At 35.4% G+C, this 20,089-nt stretch overlaps 1 protein-coding gene across 10 annotated transcripts in view; it reads right to left on the bottom strand.

The window, feature by feature from the left end:
* NOL4 (nucleolar protein 4) overlaps nucleotides 1–20,089 on the bottom strand; it is a 410,591-nt gene that overhangs the window by 88,959 nt on the left and 301,543 nt on the right. For all 10 annotated transcript variants that reach the window (XM_082699570.1, XM_082699569.1, XM_082699571.1 and 7 more), the window contains one exon: nucleotides 3,463–3,576. In XM_082699570.1, the coding sequence (XP_082555696.1) occupies nucleotides 3,463–3,576 (114 nt within the window). The remainder of the gene's footprint in view (nucleotides 1–3,462; nucleotides 3,577–20,089) is intronic.

Genomic DNA, 20,089 nt, shown 5'->3' with positions numbered 1-20,089 from the left:
TGAATTCTGATTCCTGATCAAACAGGAGGCTCCTGTCCTAGCCCCCGGCTTGCTCTAGGGCTCGGGCTGCATAATAACAAGGCTCGTCTGGACTGTGGTGCAAGGTGGGCACATGAAATAAAGTATTTAACACATCCATAATACCTTTCATGTTCCTAGCTCAAACAGCTTTATAAAATCCAATTAATTCATCAAGCTTCATAAAGTCTGAAGGACATATATAATTATCACTCTACATCTGGCCAACCATGGCCAGCAAGCACTCAGACATGGGGCTTAACAGAATTCAGGTTTAACTGCCCAGTTCTTGAACTTTCATGCACCTGCAGAACAGCAGGGGCCTGATGAAGAATCTCTGAGTCACCAGCAGATTCTACAAATTGTGAGCTGGGTTAAGAATGGGCATTGGGTGCGGAAAAAATGATCTCATTGCCAACACCCGAGAGAGTCCTTGCTATCCCTACTTGGGTAAAGAGCGTTTAGATCTAATTGGGAGAGGGCTCTCCCATCTGCATGCTTGGGTTGGAAGTGCAAAATCATGTGGTAGAAGCCTTTGCCAAATGACATCGACAGGATTCACGTTAGGCAGAAATAATTTAGAGATTTTTATGTCCATGTGAAGGGGTGTATCTATGTGTAATATATACTATTTATTTTAAAATACTAAACAAACACGAAACCAGCATTGGCAGTGCATACTGCTTACTGGGGAAGGCTGGTTTGCCAGTTATGAAAGAATGCACATATCTTTGTGATAAAAACAGATTGTTTCCGGACATAAACGTGCCCTGTCAAAGACACTGTGAGCAGAGGCACAAATGATAACGTGTTCTAAGAGTTTCTTCCAGGACACGGGTTTTCCCTCAGTAAAAGTTACAGGATCATATAGAGATCTCAAGTGTCAGCCTCACATAATAGAAACTTATAGTCTGATTTGCTCATGCAGCCGGATGATCCTGTATAAATAATCCCCTTTCCCTGAACCTCAAGTTCCTTACAGGTACATGACAACAAGAATACCTGCTTCTCATGGGGTTGTTGAAATTATTACATGAAAAAAAAAAAAAAGTCTACAAAGGGCCTATTAGGTTTCCAATAAATCATAGAATGTATTTTTTCAATAATTTCTTCTGTATCTCCCATAAATCCCAAACTCAGTGCACTCACTTTTAAGGCCTGGAAAGAACTTTCTTACCTGGGGGAGATATTGGACATCCCCCATTCTCATGTGATGGAGTCTTGCCATAAATGACCATTTTGCAGGAGGACAGAAAAGGGGAAACAGGTAGTTTGGTCCCTACCCTTTCCAGTCCCTACTCCCTGGGCAGTAAGAAGTCACTCTCCTCATGATTCCTAGCAGTGTTTCTTCAATGCGTGGAAGCTCTAGGAAGCAAATTTGATCTCACTTTAATGACTGTCAAAATGATTACACCTCTCTGATAACAGACTACATGTGTCAGTAAATGGTAGATCTCCAGCTCTAGAGGTGGGATTTTCCTACAACTTTAGGGATTCAAGCAAATGGTTATTATAGAAGTGCTCTGGCAATACATACGTTAATCAAATAACCTATGCTTTTATATGCCTTGTCTTATTAAACCATCAAAATAATTCTATGAATTTAATATTTATAACTTCCATTTTATAGATTACACCAATAGTGGTTTAAGTAAAAAAAAAAAAATGGAAAAAAAATTGGGCCAAATATTGGTGGATACCCAGCTTTGGGGGATACTGTAGAGTGATATCATAGGTAGTAAAATAATGTGAATCAGTCCTTTAATTTTCATAATAATCTAGAATGATACCATTCTAGATTATAGACTAGGTGGAATATATGGCAAGACAACACCAAGAAGACCCCCTTCAGCCCCAGAATTCTACCATTTCAGTTTCTAGAATTAAGATCTTTTCTCAAATATACTTAGTCTGACTTCAAAGCTTCTATATCTAAGATATTCCTATTAGTGTTTCTTTCTAGTTTTACTGATGCCAAGGCACTGACAGAAAGAATATCAGTTAGAATCTTCTTTTCTAGGCTGAAATTATTGATGCTGATTCTATGCCTGGCTAAGTAATTAACATAAATCTGTCATTCTCACAACAACCCTATAGGATGAGAACTGTTAACTGTTGGCTTGCTCATAAAGAAACCAAGGCACAGAGAATGGAACAGCTTTCTGAAGGGCACACGACTAGCAAGGGTAGTGCTGAGACTCAAAACCAGATGTCTTTAACTCCAGAATGTGCCATCTTAATCACTCTGCTACGTCGTCTTGTATAGAGAGGTCTGACTTGTTTCAAGCAAGATACATTCTAGACCTACGATAATGATAAAAGTCTCACTGAGGGCATGTTTATGTGAATAAATATTGTTGGCCAAGAACAATTAACAAACTCAAAATATACATTTTATCTGAGGTGAGTACTACATCTGAAAAAATTAAAGCCTTCATCTTTTGCGTTGTCTAGTATTATTAGCACATGCCATGTACGTAATAAACACATAAAACTTTAAAATAATACCATTCTGAAACATTTCTACATATCTTAGTCCTGGAACAAAAAAACTTTTTTTCTGTTTTTCTTTGAAGCTCATTGGCTCACAGGAAAAACAAAATTAGACTAACAATTTAGTCTTCTCGTTCCAAACTTTAAAAAGATATGAAGCACCAGATCACTTGTTGTAAAGGTAACTTCAAAGTCAGAACACAGCATACTTATATGTATAGCATTTAATGTTACATATTACAATTTCGTAATTAATTATGGATAATTAAGAAGGTCGGAGAGATAAAGAAAACAGAGAAAGACATTCCAGACCTGAGAAGGGGCAATAGACGGGCGCAGATAAACCAAGGGAAACATAAGCCCATAAGACACAAAAAATGCACATGTCCACACCACATGGGGGTACATCCTTAGAAAAGAGACAGAGAAAGATGATACTTAATGGGTATATAGTAAATAGTTCATTAATGAGGAAGCCATTTTATAGATTTCTAGGCTTCTAAAATCTGTGCTTTTTCACCATTCCCAGAACAATCCACGGCCATTTAGTAGCGGGCAAGAGGCAATTAAAAAGAGGTTGGCTTTCATTCAGAATGAACATGATCACGTCTGTATCATAAACAATCAGGTAAGTTTACAAAACTATTGTCAACCATCAGTTAGAACCACTTATTTAAATAAGCAATTGGCCCGCCAATTGGATACTAAGCAGAATTCGACTCGTTAACTTTACAGTTGGCCATTTTTCACCACAGAAAATTCGACAGATGCCTATTCATCTCAGGAACATACATTTTCAAGTTCAAATTTCTATCATAAAGACACAAAAACTGTATCTTGCTGCACTTCAAAATCCATTCAAGAGTCTTTCCCCTTCTACATAAATCGGGCTCAATGAACTATCTTGTTTGCGGTCATGGGTAAATGCCAGTCCCCAAGGCTCCTCAGTACCTGTTGTCTATCCAGACGCATCCTCTTGGCGGCATTTCTGCTCTCACTCTCACAGGCGGAGGCCAAGATACTCTCTGCAACTGCTGAAGTAAGGTGGGAAGGAATAGGTCGAGACTAAAAAAAAGAAAGAGAGAAAGAGAGAGAGAGAGGGAAACATGAAAAATTATTAACAGACCAATGCTACTCTCAGAAGAGCTCACAGGATATGCAGGAGTATCCATTTATTTCAACTGAACTTATTTCAATAAGAGGAGGAAATGGAAATTGCAAAGATGAGAAATGAAAGCTAGTTAGAGGTTAAAGCTAGAGCTGCTACACAGATCCATCACTCATTCCCACAGCTCCACTGTCACAGTTAGTCTGGGCCATTGAGCTGGAGTTTGACTAGGCAGTGACAAAATGCTGGCTGGGTTTTGCAAATAAAAGAAGTGCTTTAATTCTTTCATAACACATGACAATGCACAACAAAACAAAATCAAGTGACAAGGCTGAAACACAGTTGGAAAAACTGACAGACACTCAGACCATGTCAAACAATTTTAATATGAAATGTGAATATTTACAGTCAAAGTTGGGACTCAGTTGGTATGATTAAAATCCTCTAAAAATACTTTAATTTGGATACAAACTAAAAAGTCAGTCCTGGAACAATTTTAATATCATAAAAGTTTGATGTTTTGATGTGGGCTGTATGTGTACCTACGTGTTTTATTTATAAAACAGGAGTTAATGTTATTAACTTAATAGATACATGTTGGAAATCCATTTTCTATGTAGCTCACATAGAAATTAATTAACCCCCCAACTAAACTCATAATTAACTTCAAATTGGCTGCAACTCTCCATATCATTTGTGATAATCAGAAAAGTTTTCCATTTTCTTTTCCCATAATTACATGCAAAATCATCTAACTGAAAGATGAAATGCTTAATGATATTGAACAGTTTTTTAATGAAGATAAGCAAATGATAGATAAGAAATAACATGACAATTAATCCAGATAAGATAGCAAAATATGAAATTACAAAATAAAAAATGTTCTTTGGAAAGCTAGCCTATATAGTGACATGCCACCTTATAGAGTTTTCAAAGCCTCAATCTCACATATATGTGGATGCCATTTATTAGAAACCTCTAACCTAACAGAGACCTTCTTCTAATTTTTTTAAGTGAAGAGGAGCACTTTTATGGCACTTGATTCATTTTTGCTAACTCTAGCCTGTAAAATGTGCTTTAGCAAGTTGAACCATAGGGTTTATATCTCAATACCGAAAAATAGCTAACTTCGGAGAGAGCTTTCACAGACACTCCTCGGTGGAATTTGTATAGTATATAAAGAGACCAGGCTCTGACCTTGCTTGAACTAGGAAGCAATTTCTGTAGCTGCCTCAGCTGACCTCCTCATGCTTGCACTTCCTAAGTAACCGCTGAAGACAAAAGGTGGGAAAGGTATAGGGGTACTGTCTCCACTGCTAACCCCATGAGACGCCTGGGCTGATGTCTAGACAACCCTGACAAAAAGCATTAAGATTCTGGAAATGCTATTTTTGCAACAGAAAGAAAAGAGAGAGGCCCCTGAAGGGACACGTAAATGCACCAGCAGCATTTTTGAGAAGGAAATAGAAAGCCAGATGTGTGTGCTGGGAACAGAGAGGAGGATCAAATCCGATAAATAATTAAAAATTAAAAAAAAAATAAATTGCCATAAAGATGTAAATACAATTTCAAAATTCATATGGCTTCTTTATTTCCTTCTGCACCTTCCTGAGTATGGATAAGATATTCTTGCTCAGAACCAAAAATATATTAAGTCACGAATTCAGCGTCTCATTAAAAGGTAAAGCTTTGGCCATAGCTAGGCTCCTAATGATAATCTAAACCACATGGGAATTAGGCAGACAGTGTTGTTTTTCTCAAGTGAATTATGTTTGGAGACAAAGGTGTTATAGAAAGAATGAGAGTAAGAACTTTTTATTATGAAAAAAGAAAAATTATTTGATTATAGCTAACATTATTCAAATAGAAGTGACAATTCACATTATTATAAACTATGTTATTAGAACTTTCATCTGATTCTAGGGACTGAATTAACACAATCTAAATAAAACATCAGCAACCTCTCTTTTCTTGATCCAGTTACTGACTGTCACATGAAAATCAGAGCGACGTATTTCTGCTCTTCATTATCTTTATTTTTCTCCATCAATTATCTTCATTCAAAATTAGAAATATATAAAGCTATGGAACTTTATTAAGCTGATTTAATTAAAGTAATAAATACACACCTTCTTAAATGTGTCATAACAGTCTGTTGAACCAGAGAACAAAAGGTAAAATATCCCTCTAATTAAAATTAGCATTATCTTTCAAATTTTCTAAAAATTTTTAAAAAACAAAATGGGAAACAACTTTCACTAGAACAGTAAAAGTTGTGAGGCATGATAATTTATATGATTTCCTTTTCAAAGAAAATGACGGGAAGAGTTGTACCTTTTCCAGATATAGGAAATTGGTCTTCTAAGAAACTAGAATAATGTCCTGGCTGAGTGGGGCTAGATTACTTTTAAGGTCACTGGGTAACCTAATATTTCAATATTTTGGAAAAAAATCAACTTCAAGATAAAGCAATCATGTCTCCTTTCCTATTAAATGGAAACAATAAGTAGAAGCAAAGATATGTGACAGACCATTGCCAGTAGTTAAATAGTATAATTTTGAAAATAGAGTTGTTCTAAGTTTATGGTAGAATTATATAACCTGATAACTGTAAACAGTCACAGAAATCATTCACTATAAGTTTCTTCACTAAAGTTTATAGAAACTGAAACCCAGAGAAGTTAAGTGATCTACCAAAGGACAAACTGACTAGACATAGAATCTAGGGTTCATGTCTTTCAATTCTCAACCCTTCTACTCTCTAAATTCTGTTTCATATTTAGTGCTTTTACGTAATTTTTCATTAATATAAAATACTATAGAAAAAAAATCCTTACATACACAGCTTGTGGCACTCAACTAAACAATAATCAGACCAAAGCTAATCCTTTCCATGTATGTATTAAAATGAATACATGCTCATTGGAAAGAAAGCCAGAATGAATAAATCTATATTACAGTTGAAGAAACAAACATGTATTTTTCAAAGAATTTACTAAATCTTAAGTACATAATGAAATATGTACCTCTAAGTAGAAAACCAGCACCATCTTAATTTAATTTTTAGATAAATATTAATAATACCTAATACATATTGAATGTTGGGATGGCTAGGTTATTAAAACAAGCAGCTTAGATTCATCATCTAATTTCCAAACAGCCCTTGAGAAAAGTACCTATAATGTTCATATTTTAGATGAAAAATAAATTTAAGTTCTGAGAGATTATACAAGTTGCCTGAGATCATACAGCTATGTGTGTGGAAACACCTGGATTTATATCTAAGTCTGATGATAAATTAGGAATAATTCCAGTAAAGAATTATTCTCAGTTTTCAACTAAAGTCTCAGTAAGCTTAAACAAAACTAGAGACCTTAAATACTACACACCCTACAGAGGAATCCATTTACAGCTAACTCTATTTTTGTCTTTAAGCAAAGAATATATTAGGATCTCACAAAAATTCTCCTCTTAAGGGGACTGAGATTCTCCTAATATATTTTCCTATTGACACTTAAAAACCTTTCTTCATTAATAGCACAAAAATAAATGTATCTCAGCTTAGCTCTGTCACATGTTCTAAATGGATGCAATATAAATTCACAAGAATATCATGTTGGAGAAACCAGGAGTGCCAAGAAATGACTTATAAGAAACATAAGAAAAGCGGAGTTTCATGCCCAAAATGAGAATGAGGAGCCAGGCAGAGTTCTTGCTTTCCTGTGAGGCAATCTGTTAAAAATTCCCTTGGTTCTAATATTGAGGTGCCAATAATGAGTGCCAATGCTCCTCACTACACAGAGGGCTCCATTATGCTTTCGCCTGGCTCTAAGATACTAAAAATGAGAGCCTTTTGTTTATTTTTCCTCCATAATTTGGCTTTTATCTATTTTGCAGTTCAGGAGTACTTAAGCCAAGATAGTGAGAAGGAAATTAATCAATTTTCCTCCTTATCAAAGTCATGTTATCATAGAGCAATTTAAAGCTATTGTTTAGTGTGAGTTTTGAGAACCATCTTGGCCAGAACTCTCCTTTCCTTCACCACATCTCATAGCATAGAGTTTATTCTAATATTACCACACTAGGGTCCTTCCTGGCAGGTAATTAGCAGAGCGTGTTATGGGCTCTCATCACGGATCCCACCAGAGACAAGCGCTGAAAATTCCCTCTCACATCAATTAAGGGTGGCCAGAGAATACAAAAGCCTCCATATAATAATCTAAAAATATTTCCACCCCCAAAATCTCAAGTGCATGAAACTCAATAGATAATTTATGAAAAATGACACTTCTCCTTCTGGTTGAACACAGCCCAGTAAATACACTACTTGGTATATATCTTATAAGACTTAAAAATAATGACTCAAAGATGTGATAATCATACACTCCACATGACGGATACCTAGAGTGAGATTTGTTATCTACTTCTTACCCTGGAGATGAGGCAATGTGAACTATCTTCACTCATTATCTCTTCGTAATTAACTGTCATCCTCAACTGGGATGAGTTGATCTTTCCCGAGCACTGCTCTTATTGTAATAATTATCTATGGCCAAATCAGTGGTGGTTGTTTCATTAAACAGATGGCTAAATTGTCACAGGCAACTTCTGGAGTTGAAAAGTCACATTTTAATTGGGGATGTAAGAGTGATTGCTGTTAGCACAACATAAATTTTCCATATATATACATGTAGAACTTAACCCACACCAACAAACGACTCATTTTTTTATTCATAAAAATATTAACTGTACAATATTAAAGTCCTCTGAACTTCTGCCATACATTTAGGGTGCTCCAGGTTTTTGGTTTTTTTCCCCAATTTTAAAGAAGTAAAAAGAAACCATGACTGTGAGACTCTATTCATGGGTTAACAGTACTTATTAGTGGCAAGGCTCACTAGACCCCAGGGTGTCAGCATTACCAGATCAAGTATTAAATGAGGTCAGATTGGGAGCAACTGCGTACTCACCCAAGATTGTATACAGAATAGAATGAGTTCTTTCAAAATAACTAAAGCAAATGATTCAGTAGTCCGTTTGGATAGGGCCCTACACTGAGATTATTTTTCCTAATCCTGTTACTTCATGAAATACATAATTTAAAAATTCTGCAGCTTAGATGAAATGTATATTTTATCTCCCCCAAATGGTATATCTATACCTAAGGGATAATTGTTACAGGCTGTGTAAAAAATTGCAGCTCTTAATGGATCCCTTTTACTAACCAAGTAACTTTATTTGTATACCTCGGTGGAATAAAGCAATGAAGTGACTGACTTGGATATTATCATGAAATCAGTTACTTGCAATTGGTCTGCCCACTTTTGCTATTTACTCTCTCTGAGTCTCACTCATCCTGCCAGATGTCATTATTTCTATTTTTACAAGTTGCAAAACTAAGGTTCATTTAGTAAGTTCTGAATAGGCAATATAATCTCCATCTCATGGGATAATTGTTGCAATTCCACGATGAGGTAATGTACATAAGGTCACTGGTATCTTCATTTATCTATTCAACAAAAGTATTTAATGAGCACATTCTATATGTTAGGAAATGGCCAAGTTCAAATATATGAACAGTGTCGATTTGTCTCTACTATCATAGTTTACAAGTTAATACATGTTTAGTATGTAGGGTGTAATACACATGCAATGAAGTATGTTAATCATAGACTCACAACCTTTTATTACAATTCTTTCATGTTTATGTTGTATAAACTAAAAGTTTTTTTTTTTTCCAACAAATTTGGGGGAAATTTGGCAGAAAAAAATTGACAGGAGTATACCTACAATCTTTCTTTTTCCTACGTTCTGTGAATATTCATAATTTTTATGGCAGAAAGACTAATATATTTGTTTGTGAGATGCTTCCCAGACCCTGTCATGAGTGTTATGCAATAACTAGAATATATACTCTATCATGTGCCCCAAATTTGAGAAGTTCTGAATTTTGGGCCACATAGGATCTAAGGTTTCAGAGAAGTCTTGTGGATGTGGACTAATATCATAGCTCAACCATCCTCTATGGTTTTGATAGAAATAATGAGCAAAGATTCTCAGTTACCTGACCCTGGCCATGACTTAGGCGTGGACGATCATGAGAGTTCATCCCTTTGTTCTTAGTGGCTGATCTAAGGATAGACATATGATCCAAAGAGGAGCAAAGTCCATTCATGGGAAGGGGGATCTGGAGCTGGAAGACAGTTTTTGGACTCTATGTTTTAAGAAGAGAAGCTCAGAGATGTTGATGGCAGCATTTCACAACAGCTAACAGGATATGTCTGAGAAGTGATCTAACACACAAGAGAAGCATAGTTAAGAAATAGGAAAGCAAAGAAACCTTGACGTCTGATCCCATGGATCCAGATATGTGTGAATCTCTGGACTTTACAGTTTCTTGAGAAAATTCTCTGGACCTATTTAAAAGGAGACTGAAGATATGTTTTCAACAGAATTGCTAATTAACTTTCTTCCTAGCTTTAATTATGAGTTGATGGTAGCACATTGGCCTTAATTTTAGAACATTATTGGCCTTTAATAATGATCTATTGCAAATACATGAGGCTTTAATGTCTTATATTTAATACTTTGAAGTCCAGTTTGGTTAATGCCATCTGAAAATACCTTTGATCAAGACAAGAAAAACTGAATTATCTACTGATATGACATGTCATGTTTAACAAAATGGCTACTTATTTAAATCTCCACTAAGAAACATCTTTTGATTCTGAAAATAACTGACTAGATATGCTTATGATTATTGTCAATCATGGGCTCTTTGCCCAAGTAGCTTATTTGTGAAACACAACACCATATACAAATTCTATCCATTTAGTTAACATCACTACCTATTCACACAAACTGCCAAATAGATGAAAATATTTTACAAAATAGTACTTAAAGAGTGAACAAGAATTAAAATTAAATGCAATGTAACTTTTTTCTTTAGGGAGATTTTTTCCCCCCGATGAGATTTTTAGTTAGTAGTCACTTTTAAAATTGAAACACCAAATGCTGAATAATGTGAAAAACACAGCACACGATAAAAATTAGCTTATCTCTCCCAGCTAATTTCTACCACAAAGTAACACATTAGTAAATGTCCATTCATTCATTCGTCTTTCATTCAACAATGTCAGTTCAGTTGAATTGAACATGTATTGAGCAGCTTTCATAAGCAATTAACTGCGCTCTATGTAAAACACTCTACGGGATACGAACATGAACAAGGTAAGCAGCATCGTAATCAAGGAAAAGAACTTCCTGTAAGGAAACTAAGGCCCATATATAAATGACAGCAATAGAAGACAAGATAAAACTACAAAAGATGTACCACAAAGTACAATTTGCACACAGAAGAGAGAGAGATTTAAGGTTGTTTGTAGCGAGAAGTGAGGACAAAATAAAGATATATTTGATTTAGTCCTCCGACTAGTTCAACAGATTGAGACAATGAGGGTTTTCCAGTAAAGGGAGCCATGGAACCCAATTTCAAATTTGATTGCATTTTATCATGTTCCTCAGATACTAGGTACTAGACTATGCAGGACTTTTTACATTTGTTATTTCAAGTGACATTGGTTTGCATGTATGAAATAAATACTATTTGCTTCCTGTTTTTCCTAGGAGGAAACTGAAGCTTAGGGATACAAACTCTTATGAGTCACGACTGACAAAGCAGGTCTAAGAACAAGATCCACGGACTATGAAATCAAGGTGTTTTTGTTCAGATTTTTCTCAGCAATCCCGCAAATTTTCTGTTGTTTCTTTCAGGGCTCAGGTTCCCTCTGCTTGGAGGACATTTCAGCTCTTCCACAGACAGCCTGTGAATGGTAACCTTGGTCATGGTCTCTAAGGTCGTTCTTTGTTACTCTGGAAGCAGAGGTTACTGGGATTTGATATGTGAATTAAAAGTAGTTTTTCTGGAAAAAATTAAAAAGCAAGACTGTTTTTCCTTAGTCCCTTAGTCCCTGTAGATAGTGTTCTGGCATCTATTTTGAGGACAAGGGGAGTGCTCATTCAGTTTTCCATTTTAAGATAATCTCTTGTTTCTTCATAGTAACATTTAAGAATTTCTTAATTCTTAATTAAGAATTAAGTGGTTTCACTATAATTTACACAGATAAAGATTTATTTTTATTTACATTGTTCTTTGCTGGTCCAGTTCTCTGTTCTTAGGATTCAATGTTCTACTCAATTCTAAAAAACTCCCCTCTCATCTGTTTGAATATTGTCCTTATTCTACTTTCTCTTCTGGAATGCCTTTTAGGTCCATCTTGATCATTCTGTTTTCCATGTTCACTTCTTTTTTTTTCCCCATTTCTCTTTTTCTTTCCAGAAGTAATTTCTGTATAGTTTGATGTTCCAGATTATTGATTTTCTCTGGCTGAACCTTACCCACTATGTAACTCATGCAGGAAGGTTTTAATTTTAATATTTATAATGCTTGCCATTTTATTTCTCAAAGTTGTAACTATATTTCTAATTCTCCTTTCGTAGGGCAGTAGCTCTTCCTGAGTCCCAGCTATTTATACTGTTTGCAGTTCATGTTCCTCTCTAGTTACAAAATCTACATCCCGAATTTAAGTGGGCATTCAGATTGCAACCCTGACCTGTTTTGACCTACACTCAGTTTTTCTACCTTGCCACTCTGTTATCCTATCACATTAAGGGGTTATAATAAACTCTGTATGAGTCTACCATCATCAACTTATCAAATTCATAGCCTGGAAATTTCATTTTCTTTCTTTTGATCTTGGCTAGGTATTTAAATAGTTGTTGTATTCTACTCAGTATTTGTGTATTTGTAGAGGGAAGGAGGGTGGGTGGGAGGGGCACTCCATGAAACTTAGGTCAACATTTTGCTAAAACTAAAAGATCAAGTGATAGTAACTCTGACAACTATGTTGGCTATATTCTTTACACTCTAGTTACTCTTCAACCGTAATATATTTAGTAAACAATACCTGTGATCCCTGAGTCAGGAACAACCAGTTACCACAGGAGCACGCACTGAGAAAAGTATCAGAAATCCCATGTGACAGCTTAGTGATAAATGAAATAATTGAGCATATGAGAAGAAAGAATAGAAAGAGGCTAGGTCATATGCTAATTATTTCATGTGCATTATTCCATGTAATACCCCAACAGCCCACTTTAGAAAACTGGACATTCAGAAACATCACACTAAATTGTACAGGAATTGAACTAAGCCGGGAATTGAACCTAGGTCTCTTAAGTTTGGGGCGCCTGGGTGGCTCAGTGGGTTAAGCCGCTGCCTTCGGCTCAGGTCATGATCTCAGGGTCCTGGGATCGAGTCCTGCATCAGGCTCTCTGCTCAGCAGGGGGCCTGCTTCCCTCTCTCTCTCTCTCTCTCTGCCTGCCTCTCCGTCTACTTGTGATTTCTCTCTGTCAAATAAATAAATAAAATCTTTAAAAAAAAAAAAAAGAAAAAAGAAAACTGGACATTCAGAAACATCACACTAAATTGTACAGGAATTGAACTAAGCCGGGAATTGAACCTAGGTCTCTTAAGTTTCAAAAGGCCACACTCTATTATTGTAAGAAATTTAGAATTTGTTCTGAGATGGCAAAAGTTTGACATTATCAAAGCCAGAATCAAGGAAGACTACTCCAGGAGCAAAGGCAGATTTCTTACATAGCCAGTGAAGTTTAGACACCAATGTCCCTCAACTTGATGGGACTCCTGGAGTTTCTGGCTATTATAAGGATTCTGGGTATGGAGGGAAAGCCAAAAATCAGGAAGTATTTATACGTAAATGTGTCCGAAAATTGTCTCAAGAGATGTCAGAGGAAAAGGGTTTGAATCTTCATGACTTCTGTTTTTGAAAAATTTTTTGTGTGATATCTTTTCTAATTAGAAATAAATATTCAGGCTTCTACTTAATTTTTTGCTCATAATTTTGTATTACTTTTCTTTTAATGAGAGGCACAATTTCTATAACTTTCATGCACAAATCCTAGTTCTGTCCTTGCCTAGGAATAGAGTAGGGAAGGAGTGTATGATGAAAATAGAGAGGCGAGTTAGGATACTCTAAGAGTATAGGTATAATAAGTATAAGAATGGCTAGAACTAAAATGGTAGCCAAAAAAAAGTCAAAATTATTGGACTGATGCGGGAATCACAGCAAAGAAAGAATAAATGAAATTCAATGAGTGGTAGGATGTAAGCCAGAAGTGGAAGAAACAGTCCAGTCTCATTCCAGGTTGATGTGCACTGCCGTAAATGACAATTAGTGGCGCTATTACCAGAAAGAGGCAAGATGAGAGGAATTTACTGGTGATTTGGTAGATGAGGTGAAAGACCTGTGGAGAGGATCAATGACGGAGAATACAAAGATTTCCTTGTGGATAGAACAATACATTTGTCCAGCATCTGGCTGACATTTGGAATGAAATACAAAAGCATTGCAGATGACTGGGATTCTATGTTGAGTGCTGCTTACATAGAACAGACCCTCCAGAGCTGCATATAGGGGAAGACACTGTAGATGGCCAAGCCCAGGATCTTAGCAAATAGCTCAAAAGCAAGAAAAGGAGGGAGACCAACAAGATCCTCAAGAAAATGGGGGTGACTTCATTGAGGATGCAATGTTTGGGTTTGGTACAAAGACAATTATGCGATCTTTCAAAGAACCAATTCAATAGGGTTGTGAGAACCAGAGTCTGGGTATGAGGGACCACTGGGGAGTTGGTGATCTGTGAGTATAAAATAATCTTTCAGGAAACCTGGCAAAGAAGTGTAGTCTCATAGACGAGATGAATTATCATCTTGGAGACTGGAAACTTTTGTTTATTTTTATTTATTTATTTATTTATTAAAGTCAGAAGTTTCTCAGTGAAAAGGGAAAACAGGAAATATGTGTGTTGGGATGGTTGATGAAGCAACATCCTGAAGGAGGCTGAATGATGGGAGAACAGAGGCTTTGGAGTCCTCCAGGGACAAATACAATGAGGATATTTCCTCTGAAAAGACAATGGCAGATATTTGAAAAATTTTAGATGATTGTCAAAGTTTTTTAATATTGCTCATACAGACTCTTTGATAACTAAGACTATAACTATATCCATGTGAACAATGGCCAAAATGAAATAAAGATGCAGATCTTGAAACTGAAAAGGTAAAAGAATAGTGAATTCAAAAGGTCAGATAGCAAAATTATTAAGGGCTAGTCTGAGGATGTAATTAAAGAAATACTAGGAAGAAAGAACTCAGAAGATGGCATGAAAGTATCCTGGGGGATGGCAGATGATATTTATAAAAAAGAGACTAAAAGTTGGTACAAGTAGCAGGTGGGGAATTCAAACAAAATGTGTTGGCTAATTAGCATCAATTAAGTTAATTGGTCACAGTGACAGAAACCTACACAGTTATACAAATAATAATGTGAATAATGACTGCACAAGTTATTATAGAGTTTTTAATCATGTATGAAGGGGTTGTATGAAGGGGTTGGTACATCTCTAATCAAAGTTTAAGTTTAAAGAAACACTTTAATACATTTTTTGTAATATATCCATTTGTTAAAGAATGAATAGCAAGGGTCACTGTAGCTTTTGCAATGCTCATATTAGGGAAGTTTAAAATTGAAACGAATTCTGAGCTCTCTACTTCCATCTGCATTAGACAACTATAGGCAAATGATGTAATTAGTGAAATTCCCTAAAAAAATGTGCTATTTCCTAAACATTACTTCTTTTCTGATGTAAGAGTCATAGGCTCAGAAGACCAGATATCAAAATAGCTGAGGAGGGTACTACAAGATGTAATTAAAAAGAAATAATATAATAAAGAACTTTTATTACAGTATTAAAATATAGTGTACCCATAATTAGACTTATTAATTTTAATTTTTATCTCATTTTCCCCCTAAAATACATATCAGAGCCACCAAAGAAATATATACTCTGTGATCGATTAAACAAAAAAGATAACTACGACTTCAAATAAACTTTGGCTCTGAACTTGCTGGCAGGAAGGCAGTTTAATTGCAAATTATCCTAGTAAAGAGAAAACAAAAGTGTTCTCTTTCCAGAGGAGAAGCACTTTTTTTCTTGTATGACATTCTAAAAAAAGTTTCTGAAATAAGGTCATTTACTCTGGATAGTTAGCAGCCTCATGGACAACATCCTTAGTAAAATATTACAAAATGTCACACACCTATTTCTTCAAACACAGTTAATCACATGATATTAAAAAAGTAAATAAACAGGTAATTTTCAAGATGCTGAATTTACTGAATTCAAATATCTAGGCTATCTGATCAGTCATGGCAGAGTAGCACAATTGGAGATACAGTAGGAATTATGGGCTGCCAGTGTCTTACAATTGCTCCCCTAAATAATCCTTTGAATTTTATTAAAAAAATACATGCAAACGTATGCAGCATGGTGTAACAGTCTCTAACAATATAAGCTCAGAACACAAAAGGAGAAATCACACCACATAACACAGACTACACTTTGGTATGGCCCAATTCCCCCTTGTTCATCAAGTTTTGCTTTTATGATCTTATCCATTACATGTGCTCTTTAATTTAAGATCAGGATATCTTGAAGAAACACATTTTTTTCCTAGAGTCATCAACAGATGTTCTTTAGAAAACTCGTTAAGTAATTTGAGAGTCAAAACTGCACAACTGAATCAGTAACAATTAGATGTATTTGTTAAAGGATTAATTTAAAGGCTGTTTAACTCATTCATTGAGTTCCAAAAATCTAATGAAACCTTAAACAGTACTCTGGATCAAACTTACAGAGATTTTTCAGAAAACATACCCTTTGATATTCAATGCTGAGAATTTTATGATTTGAAAGGATTGTAACAGTGAGTTGGTAAAAGTGTATAGAAAAGAATCATAATACAGAATAATATAGTTACATTGATATAAATATAGCAATATAGTTATTGTACTTAGCCCATTACAGAGACTATATGGAGTGATGGCATGAAATTTTGGCCACTTAGGCAATCAAGATCTGTGGAGTCTTGATAATTCTAGTGAAATAAAAATGCTTAAATACCTACTCTAATATTTGTATGCATTCAGTGAAGTCAGTATTTATATTGTAAGTGAGTATTTATGTTAACATGGAAATTCCTTTTTTTTTTAATTTTTTTTTTTTTATTTGACAGAGAGAAATCACAGGTAGGTAGAGAGGCTGGCACAGAGAGAGAGAGAGGGAAGCAGGCTCCCCGCTGAGCAGAGAGCCCAACGCGGGACTTGATCCCAGGACTCTGAGATCACGACCCGAGCCGAAGGCAGCAGCTTAACCCACAGAGCCACCCAGGCGCCCCTAACATGGAAATTCTTAAGGGAGAATTATTTTTTACCATGCATAGATTTTATAAATGACAGTGGGAAATTAATAAAAGTGAATGCCAACATTCTCAACTAATGCATGTTATGATAGAATACTTCTATGGGATTACCTCTTCGAATTTTTTGAATTTCTTAAAGTCAGCACAAAACATAATTCAATATTTTGTGTTTCACTCTTCTTAAGGAGTCTTCTGGCTGAGACACCCCAAGTAACTGGAAGAGATAAATTTGTTGAATGCCACTTTCATTTTATAAGATGGAATCTCCTACCAAATAATTCTACACTTTTGCAAACCTATAATGGGGCACGTGGGTGCTCAATCAGTTAAGCATCTGCCTTTGGCTTGGGTCATAATTCCAGGGTCCTGGGATTGAGCCCCACATCCGGTTCGTTGCTCAGCAGAGAGCCTGCTTCTCTTTCTGCCTCCCTCTCCCCGTGTTTATGCTGTCAAATAAATATAAAAATGAAAATAAAACAATTCTACACGTAAGAATTTCATTTTAGAAATATATAAAAAAAATTCTTGTTGATTGTTTGACCTGTTAAGTATTGCAGAATAATTTATACATAAAAACAACTACATGCCAAAAACAACTACATGCCGAAAACAAGGCTTTTTTCCATGTCTACCTACACAAAACACAATAGAAGATTATTTATTTAATATTGTCTCAATTAAAAAAAAACTATGGATATTATATCAAATTTTAAGAAGTGAGGGCAAAAAATACTCACAATAATTACTTGTAATTACTATCTGCCCTAGTTATACATTTTCCTATCTGTTCTACATAGGGATAAGTATTCAAAATGATGCATAAACCTCCCCAGGTCCCATGACAATGAAGTAATACACTTAAAAAAAACAAAAAAACAAAATCAAGACTCCAAGTGTCAACTGAATGGTAGATTTGTTATTTACAGAATATTCCTGAATAAATGTATAAAAAGAACTCAACCTGTGATAAAAATTTTCATTCATGTTGTTCACTTAACATTTAATTTCAATAGGCCTTATATTACTTAAGTATTTCACTTCCCACAACTTGTCACCTCAATGAATCATAATATGAAGGAACATGTTGTATTCTCCTAAATAGCTGGTTAGAAATCTCTAATATTTCTGCTTATTACTTTGTGTAATGGTATGTACATTATTGAATAAGTGAAAAATGAATAAATACAAAACAAAAACTCAGTAAAATAGTATTTCTATAAATTATTTTTCTTTGTGATTAGTTTGTAAAACTCCTTGACTTTGAATTAGTCAACTTCTGTTCCTCTCTATGCATAGCACAGGGTGTATAACAAATAGATGCCAATTTTGAAGTAAATAAATATGATCAAAAGAAAATCTGGGGTTCCTGGGTGGCTCAGTAGGTTAAACCTCTGCCTTCAGCTCATGTTATGATCTCAGGGTCCTGGGATTGAGCCCCACATCAGGCTCTCTGCTCAGCAGGGAGCCTGCTTCCCTCTCTCTCTGCCTACTTGTGATCTCTGTCTGTCAAATAAATAAATAAAATCTTAAAAAAAAAAAAAAGAAACCTGCGAAAGTTTCAAATATGCCTTAGAGAAATTAAGAATCTCACATGACAACGATTTTTCTCATAAAGAATAATTAATGGAAAATAAGAAATTTCATCAAAGAATCTTTAAATAATATTACAAGATTAGGAAAAAAGTAGAAATGCCTGATGCTAGTAAAATAAAAACCCTGATAATATGGTATCACCTTAATTGTTACAGAAAAGGAAAAGTATACATTGTACATTGTATTCTGAATGAGACATATTTAGGTTGGATTGCAATTTTACATTAGCTGTCGAGAGGTTCAGAACCAAAGGTCAGTGCCAGGACTCTAGGCTTTTATGTCTGTTTAGATACCCTTTCTCTCTGTCACCTCTCTTCTATTGAGTAGGTAATAATAATTTTTAAATAATTCGGTAATGGGAGAAATGGCTTTATTTTCTTCAAGCAAACTCTCTTCTCTGATACCTCTACTGTCACCATTTCATTTGCTCAGGCACAGCAATGCCATTTGATTCTAAAATGACTTACGCCCTACAAACTCTGATTTCAATATAGTTAGTATTCTGAGAAGTAAACAAGTACTTAAGTAGAGTAGTCTATGATTGTTTCAAACACACACTTCGGGAAGCTTTTATCAGATGACGGATTAAATATGATTTGAAGATATTTTCACAGTTAAGATTTATTGAGTGGTTACTATGTGTCAGAAATGGTGTGCAGGGTTTGATAAGTGACAACTTTTATAATTCTCACAAGTTATTAATTAGTTACCACCTCTAGAAGAGGCATCTGAGTACAGATCATTGAAGTAACTTGCTACTCACACAGCTACAAGGTGGTGGATTCAGAACTGCAAACCAAGCTCTTCGAGGACTGAACCTTGTGCTTGGTACTATCTAGGCAGACGGCCTGTTTATAAGGTCATACGGTTTTAAAGAATACCAAAGGCAGACACCTTGATGGCTCAATCGGGTAAGGATCAGACTCCTGATTTAGGCTCAGATCATGATCTCAGGGTCATGAGATCACGCCCTGTGTTGGGCTCCATCCTGGGTGTGGAGCCTGCTTAAAATTCTCTCTCTCGTTCTCCCTCTGCTCCTGACCCTCTCTCTCACACACTCTCTCTCTTGCTCTCTCTTTCAAAAAGAAAAAAATATATATTGAAAGTATTTCTAGAATCCAGTGAAGAAGAATTGATAATAGATAGTGGATGTTTGGCTTTTGTCATTTCATTTAGATCTAAGAACCTACTTGTCTTAAATGACATCTCTGAAACCTCTCCTAGCTTCACCGACACTGTCCCTTTACAATTAACACATGACAGGCACTGATCACAAACACCAGCAATCTTGGCTTTGATGAAGCCAAGAAAGGAGACAAAAAATAATGGCTTCAGAAAATTTCTAATAATACATTTCTGCTCCTATACATAAAATACAAAAATTCAAAAAAATACATTGTAAACATACTCACTATTCTAAGAATAGCAATTAGAGCAAGATGAAATAGAATAAAGTTCAAAAACCAAGGATATCTGATTTCCACCCATAAATAACCTGATGTCAACATAATCTCATCCATCTGTAAAGCCCAGAT

The sequence above is a fragment of the Mustela nivalis genome (assembly GCF_964662115.1).
Source record: "Mustela nivalis genome assembly, chromosome: 14".
Classification (NCBI taxonomy): domain Eukaryota; kingdom Metazoa; phylum Chordata; class Mammalia; order Carnivora; family Mustelidae; genus Mustela; species Mustela nivalis.
The sequence above is the reverse complement of the archived record's forward strand: the minus strand, read 5'-3'. Positions and strand labels throughout refer to the sequence as shown.